The sequence below is a fragment of the Euprymna scolopes genome, chromosome 10 (assembly GCF_053919585.1).
Source record: "Euprymna scolopes isolate OS-2025 chromosome 10, ASM5391958v1, whole genome shotgun sequence".
Lineage (NCBI taxonomy): Eukaryota > Metazoa > Mollusca > Cephalopoda > Sepiida > Sepiolidae > Euprymna > Euprymna scolopes.
In genome coordinates this window covers 21200314-21219974 of record NC_136491.1, presented here as the reverse complement: position 1 = coordinate 21219974, position 19661 = coordinate 21200314, and the positions used below count along the sequence as shown (strand labels likewise).

The 19661-nt window shown below is 33.5% G+C and overlaps 1 protein-coding gene across 2 annotated transcripts in view; it reads right to left on the bottom strand.

Annotated features, from left to right (window-relative positions):
- Window positions 1–19229, bottom strand: part of LOC145285852 (flavin-containing monooxygenase 5-like) — a 31610-nt gene extending 12381 nt beyond the window's left edge. Inside the window, exons 1-2 of one of the 2 annotated variants that reach the window (XM_080134292.1) lie at window positions 18845–19228; window positions 2650–2949 (exon numbers count right to left, since the gene is read on the bottom strand). In XM_080134292.1, the coding sequence (XP_079990418.1) occupies window positions 2650–2949; window positions 18845–19198 (654 nt within the window). In that variant the 5' untranslated portion in view covers window positions 19199–19228. Of the gene's footprint in view, window positions 1–2649; window positions 2950–18844 lie in introns of both variants that reach the window. The other variant, XM_080134293.1, reaches the window with a different exon arrangement.
- Window positions 19230–19661: the final 432 nt, after the last annotated feature.

Here is a 19661-nt window from a genome sequence, read left to right as displayed (position 1 = left end):
AATTTAAAATGAATATAAAAAATTAAAATGAATATAATGAAAATTGAATAAAAGAATTTCTAATAAATATAAAAAATTTAAAATGAATATAAAAAATTAAAATTAATATAATGAAAATTGAATAAAAGAATTTAAAATGAATATAACAAATTAAAAATGAATATAAAAAATTAAAATGAATATAATGAAAAATGAATAAAAGAATTTCTAATAAATATAAAAAATTAAAAATGAATATAAAAAATTAAAAATGAATATAATGAAAATTGAATAAAAGAATTTCTAATAAATATAAAAAATTTAAAATGAATATAAAAAATTAAAATGAATATAATGAAAAATGAATAAAAGAATTTCAAATGAATATAAAAAATTAAAAATGAATATAAAAAATAAATGAATATAATGAAAAATGAATAAAAGAATTTCTAATAAATATAAAAAATTAAAAATGAATATAAAAAATAAATGAATATAATGAAAAATGAATAAAAGAATTTAAAATGAATATAAAAAATTAAAAATGAATATAAAAAATAAATGAATATAATGAAAAATGAATAAAAGAATTTAAAATGAATATAAAAAATTAAAATGAATATAAAAAATAAATGAATATAATGAAAAATGAATAAAAGAATTTAAAATGAATATAAAAAATTAAAATGAATATAATGAAAAATGAATAAAAGAATTTCTAATAAATATAAAAAATTTAAAATGAATATAAAAAATTAAAAATGAATATAATGAAAATTGAATAAAAGAATTTCTAATAAATATAAAAAATTTAAAATGAATATAAAAAATTAAAATGAATATAATGAAAAATGAATAAAAGAATTTCTAATAAATATAAAAAATTTAAAATGAATATAAAAAATTAAAAATGAATATAATGAAAAATGAATAAAAGAATTTCAAATGAATATAAAAAATTAAAAATGAATATAAAAAATTAAATTTAAATCTATATATGAATTTATCTATGTTTGATGAATGTTTTGCTAATTGGCACATTCACATGTTTCAGCTAGATTTAAACATGAAAAAAATATTTCTGCAGACTGCCTAATACGAAAACAAAAGAGACTTATTATCTCCATGCTTTTAATGTTGTCAAGGATCTTTGCCATTTCTTCTGGACGCTGGATTCGGCAGTTGTCGATTTTACCTCCAATATTGGAATCATTAACCCGTATGAAATATAAAAATAATATCCATCATTATTCCCATGTATTCACTCGAATATACATATCCTTTTTCTTGTTTAATCCAATTCTCTCATTGGATCATCTTAAAATGATCTCCTTTTTATGTTCCAGTAAAAATATTTTTATTAATTTTCAATATCTGTGCTAATTTTTCAATATATGCGCTAACTTTTTCAATATAAGTGCTAAAAAGCAAAATTATGTTTATGCATAATGATTATTTTGTTAAAGACATTTCCTCTGAAGAGATGAGCCATGAATTGAAAATCCGTGAATCAAGGAAAGAACTTTAAATTTTGTGTATTCCTTGCTTCGAATAATAAATTTGTGTTTAAAAATTTTATATTTCTGCCGGAAAAAATTTAAATACAAACCATACAATTCTTTATATATATATATATATATATATATATATATATATATATATATATATATATATATATATATATATATATATATATATATATATATATAAGCGAGATAAGACAGGATTCATGAAAAATCCTGATAGATATTATTTGAAGTAATACTTTCATGGAGATCCTAGCCAAAAAGGAAAAGCTCAATATTTAAGAATAGAGCAACATATAAGTTTCGTGGTTCAATTTTAAATTCTGAAAAAAACAACATATAGAGACATATATTCGATTCAAGAATTTATTGCTTGACAAAGGAATATATAGAAGGGGTTATTTTAATTTCCTTAATCCATGGATTTTCAACAATAGCTCATATCATCAGAGGAAATGAAATGCATGAATTAAGGAAATTAAAATAATCATTGATAAGCACAAAGAAGGAAAACGGTATCGAATAATATCAAGGGAACTTAATCTACCACTTAGTACAGTTGGAAACGTTATTAGAAAGTTTAAAAACTCTGGTGAAGCTGTTGCAAATCTTCCAAGATGTGGTCGGCCAAGGAAATTAAACGAAAACATAATCAAGGTGGGTAAGCAGAAAGGTAAAAAAAAAAACTTTTCTTACTCGTGGTGAAATTCAAACCGACCTCAGAGAAGCTGAGATTAATGTAAGCAAGGATACAATCAGTAGAGTTCTAAATCGTGCAGGTTTTGTATCAAGGTTCCCAAGAAAAGTTCCATTATTGAAGCTTAAACATGTCAGATCACGTTTGAATTATGTTAAAACACATGGGGAACAACCCAAGAATTTTGGAACAAGGTAATCTGGCCAGACGAAACGAAAATCAAAATTTTTGGAAGAAACACAGCAACACATGTATGGCGTAAAAATGGCATCGCCTATAACAAAAAGAATACCATTCCTACGGTAAAGTTTGGCAGTATATATATATATATGTTACTCAGTAATATAAGTTTTATTTGTACATAGTTACATGGCTACTTTAGCTCATAATATTTTTAAAAAGTCCAAAATAAATTGAATGAAAAGAAAAAGAAAAATAATTACAAACCTGCGGACTAACAGCACCAAGTTCAACAGTGATGTCACCTCCAGAGTTTCCAATTCCAACGACCACAACTCGTTTGTCTTCAAAATTCTTGGGATGTTTATACTGCTGCGAATGCAAAATTTGACCTTTGAACTTTTCTTGTCCCAAAATATGTGGAATGATCGGGGAAACAAAGTTACCCGTACAAACTAAAACGCCATCAAATATTTCAACGTGGGTTTTGCCATTGGTCAAATCCTTTGTGTACACCTTCCACTGACCATTAATTTCAAAGCCATCATTTTCTTCAATTTTTAACACCTGAATAAAAAAAAAAGAAAATATAGCAGTTAAGAAATGTGTTTTTAAACATTCATATTTAAAAAGAAATATTAATATATCAAAGTGTTATGTTTTTATGCATGAGTGATCAACAAACTAAATAAAATAAAAGTATTTATACAAACATGTAGGGATTTTATATGTGGTCTTTTATTTCATTGCATCGTCGCTGTTTGATGATTAGTGTTTCATCAACTTGTTCTCAAACGTCTCGTCTGTTAAATTAAAACAAATAAAATTTCACTATAACATAAACAGATAAAACTTAACTGCAGCAAAGACACAGGGAAACTTTTGTTGAGTTTTCTTCAAGGTTTTATTAGAGAGAGAATCGATTTACGGGAGAGAGACCAATGTATGCCAATAATCATTTCCTTCTTAACTTACTAAATTATTAACGTCAGAAATGAGTGATGTAATGGACAGAGACTCGAGGTAACATTCAACTTATTTTGACATTATTAAAATTCCAACTATGTAATATCATCATCATCATCATCATACAGTCCGTCAGTCTTGATGATGACTAGTCGGGGCCTCTGTGCTTTATCCTTCAGTGTTGGCATAGTCCTCTTTCTGTGTGAAACATCCGGTCACAGGCACTGCATATGTGGGTGCCAGGGTTGTGTCGTCTATAGTGTCTCAACTCTAAGGCTTCTCCAATCTTTCTCTCTATTTCTTTCTTTCCTTTGTGGAGACTGTTCCGCCAACCACTCCTTTCTTTGGCTTGTTCCTCCCAACTCTCGACATTGATATTCATTGCCTTCAGGTGCCGCTTTGTTACATCTTTGGAGCGGAGCTTCTGACCTCCTACCTTGCAGGTTCCATTTTCCAGTTCCCCATAGAAGATCATCTTTGGAATTCGGTTTTCTTCCATTCTAGTAATGTGCCTGGTCCATCATAGTTGCATAGTAGCAAGGGTAGCTTCCACACTATTTAGGTTTGCTCTCCTGAGAATTTCCATGTTTGGTATAAAGTCACTCCATTTGATCTTCATGATCTTTATCAGGTGTCTCTGTTGGACGGCTTCCAATCTCCTTACATGTTCTCTATACAGAGTGTAGGTCTCTGCTGAGTACAGCAGGGCTGGCAGGACGTATGTTTTGTAGACTCTGCACTTCGTCTCTAGCCGGATACCATCCCTTGTCCAGAGCCTCTTTTCTAGCTTCCGAGTCTACTGGCTAGGTCATTTCTGATCGCAAAAGCGACTCCAGCTCTTTTTGGTTGATCTACAAGACAGCCTTTCCAACTTCTTGCTTCTCTGAGTTGGCCCTCCCCACTGAATCTTGTCTCCTGCAATGCAGCTATGTTGATATTTGTATTTTTGAGCTCCAGATCTATGAGTGCTGTTCTTCTACATGGTCTGTTACCTAAGTCCGTATCAAGCATGGTTCTGACGTTCCATGTAGCGATGTTCAAGTCTTGAGTGTTGTTATTTCTTCTGTTGTTACCGCTGGATTGGAGATCCACTGCCCGCAGTTTGACAGTCAGATTGTCTTTGGATGAGCTTTGTTTACCTCATCTTTTATAGAGGCGTCCCCTTCCAGGGCAAACAGTGCTATCCCTGAACAGGGCTGCTTCGTCATCCGTGCAGCTGCCTCAGGGTATCGTCGTCCACCTGGAACACCTGCGACCTTCACACACAGCCACCTATGCGCAGAGGTTGGACTAGTGGCTCTCAGCTCTCACACCTGCCACCGTTATCCTCACTCCATCGCCACAGGACTTTCCACCTTGGCTCCTAACTTGCTTGCACAGTTTAGGTGTAGTATCTGTTGCACATCAGATAGACACCCTCTGAACCTCCAATACTCATGCCCAGTGGAGCAAACCCACGACGACTGGCAGCAGAGGAGGCTGCAGCTTCTGGCCGAAAGTAATCTTAGTGAGATTGACAGTCGCCCTATTGTGTCCGCTACTATGCCTTCTCTTTCTGGATAAGATTCCGTAGCGTTTTTAGGAAAACTGCAAGGCGGCAGTAGGATTTGAAATCAGAGTTCCTATCTCTTAGCCTTTTGCTGTGATAAAGACCACAAGGCAGTGGTGTTTGATTTTGGGGTTGGTTCCCCTAGTCTTCGCCCAACCAAGGGCACCCACAAGACAGTGGGGTAAGGGTTGGTAGTGTGCCAGGGCATGTCCACACATCGGTGGGCCATAACGCACTACCTCTGGGTCCCCTACTACTCTGAGATCTCCTACAAGTTTAGCCTGGGGCGCAAGGCACCCAGTTACCATGTGTTGCCAATGTGGAGGCACTGTAGGAGTCTTGATGATGGAGACGCTATGTACTGGCAGGGAAGACTTATACATAGCTGCTCCCTTTTCACCGTGAGGTTAGCTAGCGGTGTTAGCTGAAAGCGAGAAGGCATGCAAGCATGAACTTAACCCTAACTTGTACCTAACACACTATGCGCATCACATCCCCTCGTCGGATCAAGAAACCGACAGAATAAAGTTCAGTTAATTCTTCAGCCAGTAATTTCCAATTATGCTGTTGTTCATTCAATATATATATATATATATGTATATATATATATATATATATATATATATATATATATATATATATATATATATATTAAGGGGATTAGTAAATTCATTAATACAATTAAAATAAAGTAAAAGAAAACAGTGCTCGTTTTAATGTAGATATATAATAAGCTCGATAGGCATATATATCTTAGAGCTATTTTAATATTAAGTAAGAATATATTAGTAATATTTAGAAGGCGAACCATTAAGGGCTACATCTGCCTTACTTTAAAAATGGTAGGTTAATTTTTGGTGTCTTTAAAGAAAAAAAGCCCAATATTTTTGCTGATGAGGAGACTTTGTTTCAAAAAGCTATATGATAAAATTATTGTTCAAGACTTATTGTCTATCTCAATAAAAACATTGTTTCCGAAACGATCGTACAATTTATTGATTTTGTTTTTTCTTCCTTGTGAAACCGATTTTTAATTTTTAATTTTAATTATAAATTATCAATCATCTTACTTAATATATATATATATATATATATATATATATATATATATATATAAAAGTGAAAGTGTTATGTCTGTGTGCGTGTGTGTGTCTGTGTCTGTCTGTGTACATTTCCCTACACAATAACTCTGTCAATTTTCAGTCTACAGACTCGAAATTTGATATATTTGGTATAGAGATTTGGGAAAATCTTCGTAAACCGTTTCTGGTCAGAAATTTGGCTGCTAAGGGGTCAAAGTTCAATTATTTGACCTTTGAGAACTCTACCAAACTCCTCCGCCAATTTTGGGTCTAAACACTTGAAATTTTAGATATAGGTTCCTTTGACATGGATCTAACATAATAACTTGATTTGAGCCCAAAACATAAAATTTTAAGAGGTAATAATAAGGGTCAAAGTTCAAAACAAGTTGACCTCTGGGGTCTCTACTAAATTACTCAGACAATATCTGGTCTAAACATTTGAAATTTTACATAAAGGGTATTCAGAGATAGTGCAAGCTTTTTAATCGGTTTGGGTCGAAAATTTTTAGTTACCAATGTATAAATGTATGTATGTATGTATGTATGTATGTATGTATGTATGTTTGCATGTCTGCCTAAAACATTCGACAGAAGCGATGGATTTTACCAAGATCAGTATCGTTTTGAAGTTCGATCTTTCAGATGACAAATATCAAAAAATTGGCTAAAAACATTAATATCTTCATCTTCAATTGGACACTTTTCTACAAGGGGTGCGCTTTTTTGCCGATAGTTTTGAAAGTCATCCTCTCCTTTCGATTGTCTAGCCTTAATTTAAACATAAGCCACTTCCAGTTTGGCGGTGGTCGTAACAGCAAAGACGTCAGGTTTTTTTCCTCATTTTGTTTCCTTCTTCGTGGTACAGGTTCAAGCCTGCCTTCCTACTACCACTTCTTTTTTAGCTCAACATACACATCCAAACACCCGGGCAACGGCAGGTTGAAATGCTAGTATATATATAAAAGTGAAATTGTCTGGCTGTCTGTGTGTCTGTCTGTCTGTCTGTCTGTCTGTCTGTCTGTGTACATTTCCCTACACAATAACTCTGTCAATTTTAAGTGTACAGACTCGAAATTTGATATACAGGGTATTGAGATTCGGGGAAAACATTTGTAATCCGTTTTCGGCCAGAAATTTGGCTGTTAACGATTTGACCTTTGAGAACTCTACCAAACTCCTCTGTCAATGTTGGGTCTAAACATTTGAAATTTTAGATCTAGGTTTCCTGGACATGGATCTAACTAAATAACTTGATTTGAGCCCAAAACAATAAATGTCAAGGGGTCATAATAGATGTCAAAGTTTTTTAAAATTTGACCTCTGTGGCCTCTACCAAATTACATAAAGGGTTTTCAGATAGAGCTAGCTTTTTAATCGGTTTGGGTCGAAAATCTATAAAAGTTAAAGTGTCTGTCTGTCTGTCTTTCTGTGTGTGTCTGTCTGTGTACATTTCCCTACAAAATAACTCTGTCAATTTTCAATCTACAGACTCGAAATCTATATAAATGTTAAAGGGTCATAATAGGGGTCAAAGTTAAAAAAAAAAAATTGACCTCTGCGGTCTCTACCAAATTACTGAGACAATTTCTGGTCTAAACATTTGAAATTTTACATAAAGGGTATTCAAAGATAGGGCAAGCTTTTCAATCGGTTTGGGTCGAAAATTTGAGCTACCAATATATAAATCTATGTATGTATAATTGCATGTTTGCCTAAAATTTTCGACAGAGGCGACGGATTTTCACAAGATCAGTATCATTTTGAAACTCGACCCTTCAGACGACAAATATAAAAAAATTTATTTGTTTACGCTGTTATGGGTTTACACACACACACACACACACCTCCAAACCCCCGAGCAACGCTGGGCATCGATGCTAGTATATATATATATTAATAGAATAATATATATACTTTTTATGCAAATCTAATATATAAAACTCACTATGTGTGTGTGTGTGTCTGTCTGTCTCTGTTTTTCAAATTGTATCTCCTCCTAGACAGATGATCGTTAGATGATGTGCAATAGCTCAAAAGATTACATAATCGGCTAAAACAATTGCTAAGGGGTTCAAAAAAGGGGTTCAAACTTGAAAGAAATGACAACTTGATGAGTATAACAACAATGGCGTCGTTTGCGCATGCGCACGATTTGTAACAGAGATTTATTTATTTGGTAAATTTACAAGTGTATTAAAGCTATTTTCTGTTTGGTGCAGTGTGTAGCATCGTCGATTACTCACACCAGTGTTCCAGGTTCGAGATCCATCATTTCTTTCTTTTTTTTTTTTTTACATTCCGCTATTCTGGACTTTAAAATGTTACGTAATAATTATAAAACAACACTTATATATATATATATAAAAAATACGGAAAAATGTTTTTGCTGTATATAACGAAAATGTCATATTCCAAATATATAGGATATATTATATATCGGCTTATTTGTTACATTCCAATAATCACGTAGATAGATCCAGTGATGGAATTTTGTGTTGAATTCATTCCTAAACTATTTAACCGATCATTATGAATTTTAATTATGTGTATATGTCTGTATATTTGTATGCATTTGATTCCCTCCTAAATTAATTAACCGATCATTATTAATTTTAATGATGTGTATATGATTATATATTTCTGTGCATTGGGTTCACTCCTAAACTAATTAACCGATCATTATTAATTTTTATTATGTGTATATGATTATATTTTTTTGTGTCTTGGATAAAGTCCAAAACTAATTAACTGATCATTATGAATTATATATAATGTGTATGTTTGTATATGTCTATAGATGTCATATTCCAAAAATCGCATACAATGTTCACTTACTTTGGTAATGTATTTATGTGTACAAGGAATTCTATCCAAGTACTAGGGAATTTGACAGTATAGTACTCATATGAAAAACTTATGGAAAATCATCGAGTAGTTTCATCTTTATATTAGAAATAAGATACTTGCACAGTATCCTACCTAAGAAATAAGGTACTTGTGCAGTATAGTGTTATGTAGTGTTATTATTACAATGATGAAAGTTCTAATTGTATTTGTATCGTTCTTTGTGCAAGTCTTAGTGGTAGAGTCTTAGGAGTGTTCATGGAGGTAAGAAGAGATGTTCATGTGTGTAAGAAGATATAGATGGAGATATTAACATATTGTTAGAGAAGAGATGTGGACATTATCACGTATATATATAAAGAGAGAGAGTGTGTGTACAGATAAATGCGCTTTGAGAGGTTGTTTGCTATCTAGATAGATAGACTGAGAGGTTGACATTTATGCTTTGACAGTTCTGTATGAACAGGAGTGTTTATATAACATAAATAGTATGACACATATACTTTCTAAACATATATTTTTTTAGATGATGATTTTCAAATGGTTCTTATACATAAATTGACAATACCTTTTCTCGTTGTAATGATGTACACAGACGACGGCAGTTATGAAAAACATGAAGATCATTTATTTCTTCCAATTGACCGGTCAATGGCTTTGCATTCAGGAATTCAAAGTTTCTTTCTTTACATCTTTTTCTGTTTAAAACCATCTCGCTTCCAGAGTCCAAGGTTCGAACTGAACCTTCTCTTCCCTGGTCAGACTCTAGACTGACTCTGACTCTCCGCCTCCCTTCTTCTGACTTCTCACTAACTAACTAACTCTCACTTTCTATATTGAGAAATCCATGCATGTCCGGCCAACGTGACCACAATTCACGGGCCATCAGCATGCACGATCTGCACGTTTCCGAACATTCTGGTTTCCCATTTTTCCTTTGTTGTTTTCACAAAGGAATTCAACCTACATATCTAATTCATTTAACCCATATTTTATTATCCACATTCTTTCTAACAATGAATAGTTTATTTATTATTTATTTCATCAGAATCAACAATTTACTGGACATTCCATTTAAAACCTATTGTTCTTTAAAACTTATCTCCAGGGTTCGATTCCCGTTTTCTCTCATTTTATTTTCATTTACTAATTCTCTTTATTTTTACTTACATGAAAAAGGGGACAAGCATTTTTCATGTAACAAACATGAAAAAACAAAGTATATCTTACCTGTGACGTACATAAGTTATTAAAACTGTAAATCACGTTAAATATTCAAGTAGTATAGCTTACATCTAACAAATAATGTGCTTCTTCACTATAGCACCCAGATAAAAAAAACATTTAGCACAACAGAAAATTTCATAAAAGTATTGAGTTCTTTCATATATAAATTAGAAAAAGGTACTTGTCTATGTATATACTTATAAAACTCAGATAACTTGTAACAGGTGTTATAACCCACCACCTGGTTTACTACTTCCGGTTGTGCATGCATACACGAACATAAACCCATAACAGCGTAAACAAATAAACACAGAATAGGTCCGATTTGACAATTTTGAAGGTGCTTGTGCAGTATACATTTGATTTGAAAATTTTGAACGTGCTTGTGCAGTATAGGTCCGATTTGACAATTTTGAAGGTGCTTGTGCAGTATACATTTGATTTGAAAATTTTGAACGTGCTTGTGCAGTATAGGTCCGATTTGACAATTTTGAAGGTGCTTGTGCAGTATACATTTGATTTGAAAATTTTGAACGTGCTTGTGCAGTATAGGTCCGATTTGACAATTTTGAAGGTGCTTGTGCAGTATACATTTGATTTGAAAATTTTGAACATGCTGGTGCAGTATAGGTCCGATTTGACATTTTTGAAGGTGCTTGTGCAGTATACGTTCGATTTGACAATTTTGAAGGTGCTTGTGCAGTATACGTTTGATTTGACAATTTTGAAGATGCTTGTGCAGTATAGGTCCGATTTGACAATTTTGAAGATGCTTGTGCAATATAGGTCCGATTTGACAATTTTGAACGTGCTTGTGCAATACAGATCCGGTTTGACAATTTTGAAGGTGCTTGTGCAGTATACGTTCGATTTGACAATTTTGGAGATGCTTGTACAGTATAGGTTCGGTTTGACAATTTTGAAGGTGCTAGTGCAGTACATGTTCGATTTGACAATTTTTAAGGTGCTTGTGTAGTATAGGTCCGATTTGACAATTTTTAAGGTGCTTGTACAGTATAGATCCGATTTGACAATTTTGAAGGTGCTTGTGCAGTATAGGTCTGACTTGACAATTTTGAAGGTGCTTGTGCAGTACAGGTCCGATTTGACAATTTTGAAGGTGCTTGTGCGCTGCAGTCTAAATCCAAATAAATAATTTTGAAGATGCTTTTACAGTATAAATATACATATCCATATATTTTTTATTAGACACTGAGCATGTTTTAGGAACATCCATCTATGCCGACAGTTTTGCGTAAACAGTTAAAGCTCATTTGTGGAAAAGATTACCACGGTGAGCAAAACATTTATATACATAAATAGACATGTAGATATTTTTTATTGGACGTCGTGCATGGTTTCTGAACACTCATCGATACCAACAGTATCGTCTAAACATTGAAGTAAATTTGAGAAAAGGTTACAAAATTTTATGGGTGTCAACAAAAACAGACGAAATCGGTAGTTGCGTAGAATACGCGCCATGCTGATATAATAACGTTATTTTTATCGACACCCATTTTTAACAGGGATTTGGGAGGGTTTTACATATTCTGTATCTAATAAGATTGTTTTTTAAGAACGATACTTTCTCTGCATATTATTGTCCTAAGTTTTATTGGCCCTATTATTAACATCTACATTAAATATTTATTTGACCCAACGGGTCATGGGTCTTCTAGTACTGTATATATACCGACCTAGATTTTTTTGTTTTTCGCATATTCATATTCATATTACAAACTCATTTTTTCTATTTATTTAAAAAGAAAATACAACTATGTTTTATATGGTTCCTGGAATTGCATTCATCTGCAAAAGCTAATTTGCATATTCTTTTAAACATTAATTTTAATTAATTCCCTTTTAGTTTTTCGGTTTTATTATGGAATGATCATCTTTAATTAACTATTACATGTAATTATATTCATACAGATATTCTATATGATTTATACTTGTGTAATATTTGCGTCAAAATTTTATAGTAAATACAAACCTCTTTCTGTATATATTTATCTATATGTATATATATTTGTTGACAAAATTTACCTACCAAACTTCTCCCTCAGTTTTTGATCTATAGATATGAAACTTCATATATAGATATTTGAACTTATGCAAAACTTCATATCGGTGCAAATGTGTGCAAATAAAAAAAAATGAAATTTGCCAGGTGAAGGTCGAACGACGGTATTACGAATATGCATGCGTGACATAATATCTATTGGTTGATGTTTGAATTTTTAGCTATGCAGTAAACATGTTTTCGTAGTGCAGTCATTAACGTCAAAAGAAAAAGTAAATCATAAGCTAAACGTTTTTGTTTCGATTTTCAGTGGTGGCTCATGAGTCATTTTTTTTCACTTTTTAAACTATTACTTGGGTCCAATATAATCTATATATATAAAAGCGAAAATGTATGTATGTATGTATGTATGCATGTATGTATGTGTGTCCGCTAAAACTTTCGGCAGACAGAACAAAAATTCACAAACTCGGTATCATATTGAAGCTCCATCCTTCGCCCGAAAAATTGGCCAAAAACGTTAATTTTTTCACCCCGAAATCGACAATTTCTACAGGAGGGGGTCAACAAAAACCGTCCTCTCATGACGATGACCGGTTCTACGCATGCGTCAGATGACGTCATGACCTGATTTAGTTTAAATAGTTGAAGAACTGACTAAATTTCATGTACGTCATGTTAGCTCAGTTGATTAGCGCGTTGGTTCATTATCTGAACGTTTTGGGTTCGAATCGTGGTGTGAGATTTTTTTTTCGAGTTTTTAAATTTAAATATAATATTGAAGCAGGGTTATTTAAGCCATTTTTCACGTAACGTTCGTTTTTCTGTTTTTTTTTTTTTTGTTTTTTGTTTTTTTACTTCGCTTATTCTTAGGTTTTCATTAACACCCCCCGAACGACCACACACACCCAAAAACACCCGGGTACGCACCGATTTTTTAAATTTTGATATCGAAACAGGCTTATTTAAGCCATTTTCCACATGTCTTTTTTTGTTGTTTTAACGTTCGTTTTTCTGTTTTCTTTTTTGTTTTTTCGATTTTTACATTTAACATCGTTCGTTTGCCTTACGTTAGTTTTTTTGTGTGTTTTTTCGATGTTTTGATTAACCCCCCCCCCTCCCGGGTACCCTCCGCTTCGTTTTTATGTTTTCTTTTTTTACTTCGCTTATTCTTAGGTTTTCATTAACACTCCCCGACCGACCACACACACACAAAAACACACGGGTACCCACCGATTTTTTAAATTTTGATATTGAAACAGGCTTATTTAAGCCATTTTTCACATGTTTTTTTTTTAAAGTTCGTTTTTCTGTTTTATTTTTTTGTTTTTATTTTTCCGATATTTACATTTAACATCGTTCGTTTGCCTTACGCTAGTTTGTTTGTGTTTTTTTTTTTCAATGTTTTGATTACCCCCCCCCACACACACACACCGCCCCGGGTACGTTTTTCTGTTTTCTTTTTTTACTTCGCTTATTCTTACGTTTCCATTAACAACCACACACACCTACAAACACTTGTGCAACGCCGGATACCCCCCCATCCCTAAGCAGGGGTTTTTAACATTCGTTTTTCTGGGGGTTTTTTTTTACTTCGCTTATTCTTAGGTTTTCATTAACACCCCCACCCCGCTCGACCACAAACGCAAAAAAAAACACCTGGGCAACGCCGGGTACCCCTCATTAATCTATAATATAGATCTCACCTGTCTGTTTAAATGTATGTATGTATGTTTGTATGTCTGCCTAAAACTTTAGACACGGGCGGCGGATTTTCAGAAAATTGGTATCGTTTTAAAGCTCGACCCTTCAGACGACAAATATCGAAAATTGGCCAAAAACACCCATTCCTTCGCCCTCAACTGGGCATTTTTCTACAGGGAGGGGTCGTCGATATTTTTGAAAGTCATTCCTTCTTTTCGATTGACTAGCCTTAATTTAAACCTTCGTCACTTTTGGTTTGGCGATGGATGCAACGGGCAAAGACGTCATGTTTTTTTTTTCACATTCTTTTCCTATTTCACGGTACAAATTCGAGCCTGCCCGCCTACTACTACTTCTTTTTTTCTTTCTTTCTTTTTTTCTTTTCTTTTTTTTTTTTTTTTGATCAACACACACCTCCAAACACCCGACCCGAGCAACGCCGAGCACCCAAGCTAGTATACAATAAAGATGTTTTTTTAATTGGCACACCTATTTAAATTTAATAAAAATATATTGCACTTTCAGAGCATAATCATTTGTAAACAATTCAAATACTACAAGTATATTTAAATAATATTCATATAATTTTATTTCATATCATATATCATATAAAATGATATGGATGTGACTTAAAGATACTTGTGATATTTGAATTGTTTACAAATTATATATGCGTGTGTGTGTGTGTGTGTGTGTGTGTGTGTGTGTGTGTGTGTGTGTGTGTGTGTGTGTGTGTGTGTGCGTACGTGTGTGTGCAGGTGTGTGTGTGAGATAGCGTGTGTATGTGTGCATAGTAATAAATAATAATATATAATGACTAGCATTTCAGCCCGACGTTGCCCGGGTGTTTGGAGGTGTATGTTGAGCAAAAAAAAATAAGAGGTCATTTTTTTTTACTTTGACCCCTATTATAACTCCTTAACATTTATTATTTTGGGCTCAAATCAAGTTATTAAGTTAGATCCATATCCAAGGAACCTATATCTAAAATTTCAAGTGTTTAGACCCAAAATTGGGGGAGGAGGTTGGTAGAGTTCTCAAGGGTCAAATCGTATAACATTGACCCCTTAACAGCTAAATTTCTGGCCGAAAACGGATTACAAATGTTTTCCCGAATCTCAGTACCCTGTATATCAAATTTCGCGTTTGTAAACTGAAAATTGACAAAGGTATTGCGTTGGAAAATGTACACACACACAGACACACACACACAGACACGTTCACTTTTATATATATACATAGATAAGTAGGTTTAAGGCGCCTAAACTTCATACTATAAAGTGTGCAAGGATAAAGTACTTATATTAATAAAATTCAATAGTAATTCTGAAGGTTGAACGTTCAATCCTCATTGCGGACGACACTTAAAAAATACAACTGCGAATTACTTCGAACTTTTATCCAGTCATGTCTGAAGAAACGAGAGCTTGCTATCTCCATGGATTAAGGTATTTAACAGAAACCTTTATTTAATAAACACAATTTAATTTTAAAAAATGTATTGAATAAGGATTCCTTTAAATTCCTGAGTTAAACAGAAAGATTCCTTAGTCCGACAGAAAGATTCCTTAGTTCAACAGAAAGATTCCTTAGTTCAACAGAAAGATTCCTTAGTTCAACAGAATGATTCCTTAGTTCAACAGAAAGATTCCTTAGTTCAACAGAAAGATTCCTGAGTTCAACAGAAAGATTCCTTAGTTCAACAGAAAGATTCCTGAGTTCAACAGAAAGATTCCTGAGTTCAACAGAAAGATTCCTTAGTTCAACAGAAAGATTCCTTAGTTCGACAGAATGATTCCTTAGTTCAACAGAAAGATTCCTTAGTTCAACAGAAAGATTCCTTAGTTCAACAGAAAGATTCCTGAGTTCAACAGAAAGATTCCTTAGTTCGACAAGATACACCTGAAGAAGTTCGGAGGATGCATCGACTGAAATGTTGTGAAAATAGCACTGAAGATGAGAACAGTAGTCCGAAGATTCCAAATAAGACGAATATTCTGTAATTCTGGAATCTCTTTTCATCTTTGCCAATTAATATTTAACCCTGCATGTTATATTGTGGTCCGGAAAGGTTAAGGTACCAGAAAGGGTTTGTTGTATTGTCCTATACCAAAGAGGGGAATGTGCGTATAATCCCAAAAAAAGCGTATATAGTTTACTGTTTGAAATCTTACATGTTTATATATGTGTATTTGTGACTTATTTGTGTTTGCGATATGTACTTGTTTGAATTGTGTACGTGGCCTAGCTGAATGTCTGTTATATCGTACTGTACAGGTTGTAAATGGAAGTCTGTTATGTTGTTGAGTGCTATGCGTATATACAAAGACAGTTCACAAAAAATTCATTTTGGGGACTAACCTTTCCTGTCTGATGGCTCATTTCTTGAATCCTCCAGACGGGCTGCAACAAAGAATCATCCCCCAGAGGCAGACAAACACATCATCATCTGTTACAAATATAGACATTTTATTCCTTTGATCCCGTTCAGTTGAATGCCCCAGTCCCTCGGAGTTTTGCAAACGTTTTCTCTCTCTCTCTCTCTCTCTCTCTCTCTCTCTCTCTCTATATATATATATATATATATATATATATATATATATATATATATATATATATATATATATATATATTTCATACTTATCTGCTTGTGCTCGTTTCTAGCACTTCTCCTCCGTCTCGAATTTCGGATACTAACTGAATAAAGCATCCTGGCAACTGACTGTTACGTCATACTCCAAAAAAAAAAAGAAAAAAAAAAAAAAAAAAAAACGCGTATCCTTTACTCATCAGCTGTCAGATCTAACTTAATGTTTATCTATTTCTCTTAGCTACAATTCACAAAATATAAACGTAAGTTTATTCTCGTGAAAATTCCTATCCAATTTATATTTTTTCCAAAACATAATTCTTACATAACAAATTACATTTTGGTCTAATCCTGACCATCGATGAAGAGCTGGGAGGGCTCTATACAACATGCATAGTGAGCGAGAAACAAGAGTTGCAAACTCAGACTACTATCCGATATTTGCCAAAAGTAAACTTTCGGGTGAAAGTTGTGACTAAATCCGCTTTATTGTTTATATATATTTTTTATATCGCAATAAATTTTTACGATATTTGGCGCTGATATAAACTTTTATTTACGAGTAAATTAGGCACGACTAAATGTGTGATGTCTATTTGCTATATTTCCTCCACATATGCACAAAAAAGGCACGGAAACCCTACAACTAACATTAAATTCAAGTGCTAACAGTCCTATAAAGATGAATAAAATAATAATCTATAAATATAAAAGCGAAAATGTATGTATGTTTGTATATGTGTTCGCTTTTCCTGTATGTCTACAAACGGCTTTTTTCAGAGAAGCGGTCGGTCGCCTAACAACTTTTTAAAACTTTTTATATCACATATAAATCGTAATATCTCAGAGTTAACAACGAAGCTCGCCTGTCTATTTAATTTGCTCGACTTCGGGAAGATAAATATTCAACACTTGTCGCTCGCCGCATGTGGGTTAGTCTTTTACCTATAACATCTTGGGAAAATAAAAATAAAAAAGTGTTCCCGCAGTAAATTAAATACTACCCCGCAGTCAAACTTGACCTCATTAAGTCATTAAAACGTGCACCTGCAAAATCCAAGTAATCAAATAAATTCAAATGTGTTTCCATTAGCATCTTGTGGTGGCCCAATGGTAAAAACCGTCGCACTCTTTTTTTTCACACTTTAATTTACACCTTTGCCTCAACGGTTTGGGTTCGATCCTCATACTTACCTACCAAAACATTTTTTTAACCCCGCCCCCACCGGAGTTTTCACACACACCTCCAAATACTCGGGCAACGCCGGGTACCCCTCACTAGTCTATATATATAAAAACGGAAATGTGTGTGTATGTATGTTCGCTTTTTGTGTATGTCCGAGAAAGGCTTTTTTCCGAGAAGCGATTGGTCGACTCACTTCTTCTTAAAACTTTTTAAATTACGTCTAAATGATAATATCTACATATTAACAACGGGGGTCGCCTGTCTATTTAATTTGCCTGAGTTTGAAAAGTTAAATATTCAACATTTTTCGATCGCCGCGTGTGGATTGGGCTTTTTCGTATAATAATAAAAGTGAAACGAAGCTTAAGACATCGTTCCAGGTGCGATCCCTGGAAATATGGGCACCTGCCACTTCTTAATACTTAAATAAATTCAAACATGTTTCCGTTACTATTTCGTGGTCGCCCAGTGATATTAATGTCGCACTTTTCTCCCCCACTTTAATTTCCAACTTCGCCTCAAGGGTTCGGGTTCGATCCTTCATACTTACCTACCAAAACTTTTTATTTTATTTTAACCCACCCCCCACCCGGACACAAACACTCGGGCAACGATTCTTTATTATTATTTTGTTTTGATTTACCCAAAACCAAACACCCGGGAAACGCCGTGTAGCCCCGCTAGTAAATAATAAAAAAAGATAAAGAAAGAATTTATCGATCTTTGTATTCTATTTGCAGTTTTCCTTCCTCTACAAGAAAAAAATAATTTAAAAAACATTCAAACCTTGTCCTTTCCTGGGAAATTTAAGAAAAAATTGTTTCTATTGGATGTCTATTCTGCATAATCAACTAAACTTGAATCTCATTTTTACTTTTCGTTGACAATGTCAAAATTTTACCAACTACCTATCTTTTTTTTGTTGTTGTTTGTTTGTTTAAATACAATGTAATACGATCTATGCAATTAATAATTATAATTTTATATTTATTTGGGACGGTTTTCGATGCCAGAATAATTTTAAACGCACCCAAAACCCCCAGAAACACAGGCGTGCGTGCGCGCACCCTACCCACATACACCCACACACACAAACGCTTGCACACACATGCACGCGAACACACACACACATGCACACACACACGTGCACACACACAAAACACACGATAGAAGACGGGAGTTATTGTATAAAATTACCAAATACATTTTGCAGTATATTTTAGTTTGCGCACTTATATGGCTTAAATTGTTAAATATAAAAAATAATATGAATATTTTTATTTACCTCAATGGAGAATCGAATGTGTTTCAATAAATCAAATTCTTTCGCATAAAGCTGGAAGTATTTCAGGACATCGGTATTGTGCATATAAACAGGAAAATCACTAGGAGGTGGGAAATCACTGTAGGCCATTGTTTCTTTGCTGGTGTTGGTGATGGTCGAACGCATCACAGTAGATCGTCCCACTTCATTCTCGTCTTCTGAATATCGCCACAAACCACCGACATAACGACTCTTCTCGAGACAGACAACTCTGAAACCTTCATCGAGGCAACATTTAATACCAGTGAGACCAATAGCACCAGCTCCAATCACAGCAATACTTTTAGAGGCAGACGACGACATGATGTTTGTCATCAAGCTAAGGGAGATCACTCTAACTGAATTAATTTCTTTTTTATTTGTTTTATTTATTTTGTTTTTATCAATTCATCAGTTTTTTTTTTATTTATTTGATTTTCGCCACAATGTCTGCATTAATGAAACTAGCACACCAAACACCTAAATATTCATTGAATAATGTTTTGCTATTATTGAAATATTTATCGAAACCGAATATAAAATAAGGGAAAATTAAACGGGAAAATACCATTCAAAAATGTAGAACATGTCTTGGCTTTTTGGCTAGGAGCAAAATATATTATTTGTTCTGATACAATAAGTCATTTTTTGTTGTTAATTATAAAAGGAAAAAGCATTCTAGACTGAGGCAATTTAATTTTTTGTCCCAGTCTAGCGTCCCTGTTTTAAGAAGCTAGATTTTCAACCTTATGTTCAACTCTGCCTTTGTTGGGGTGGGGGTGGGGGCAAATAAATAGAA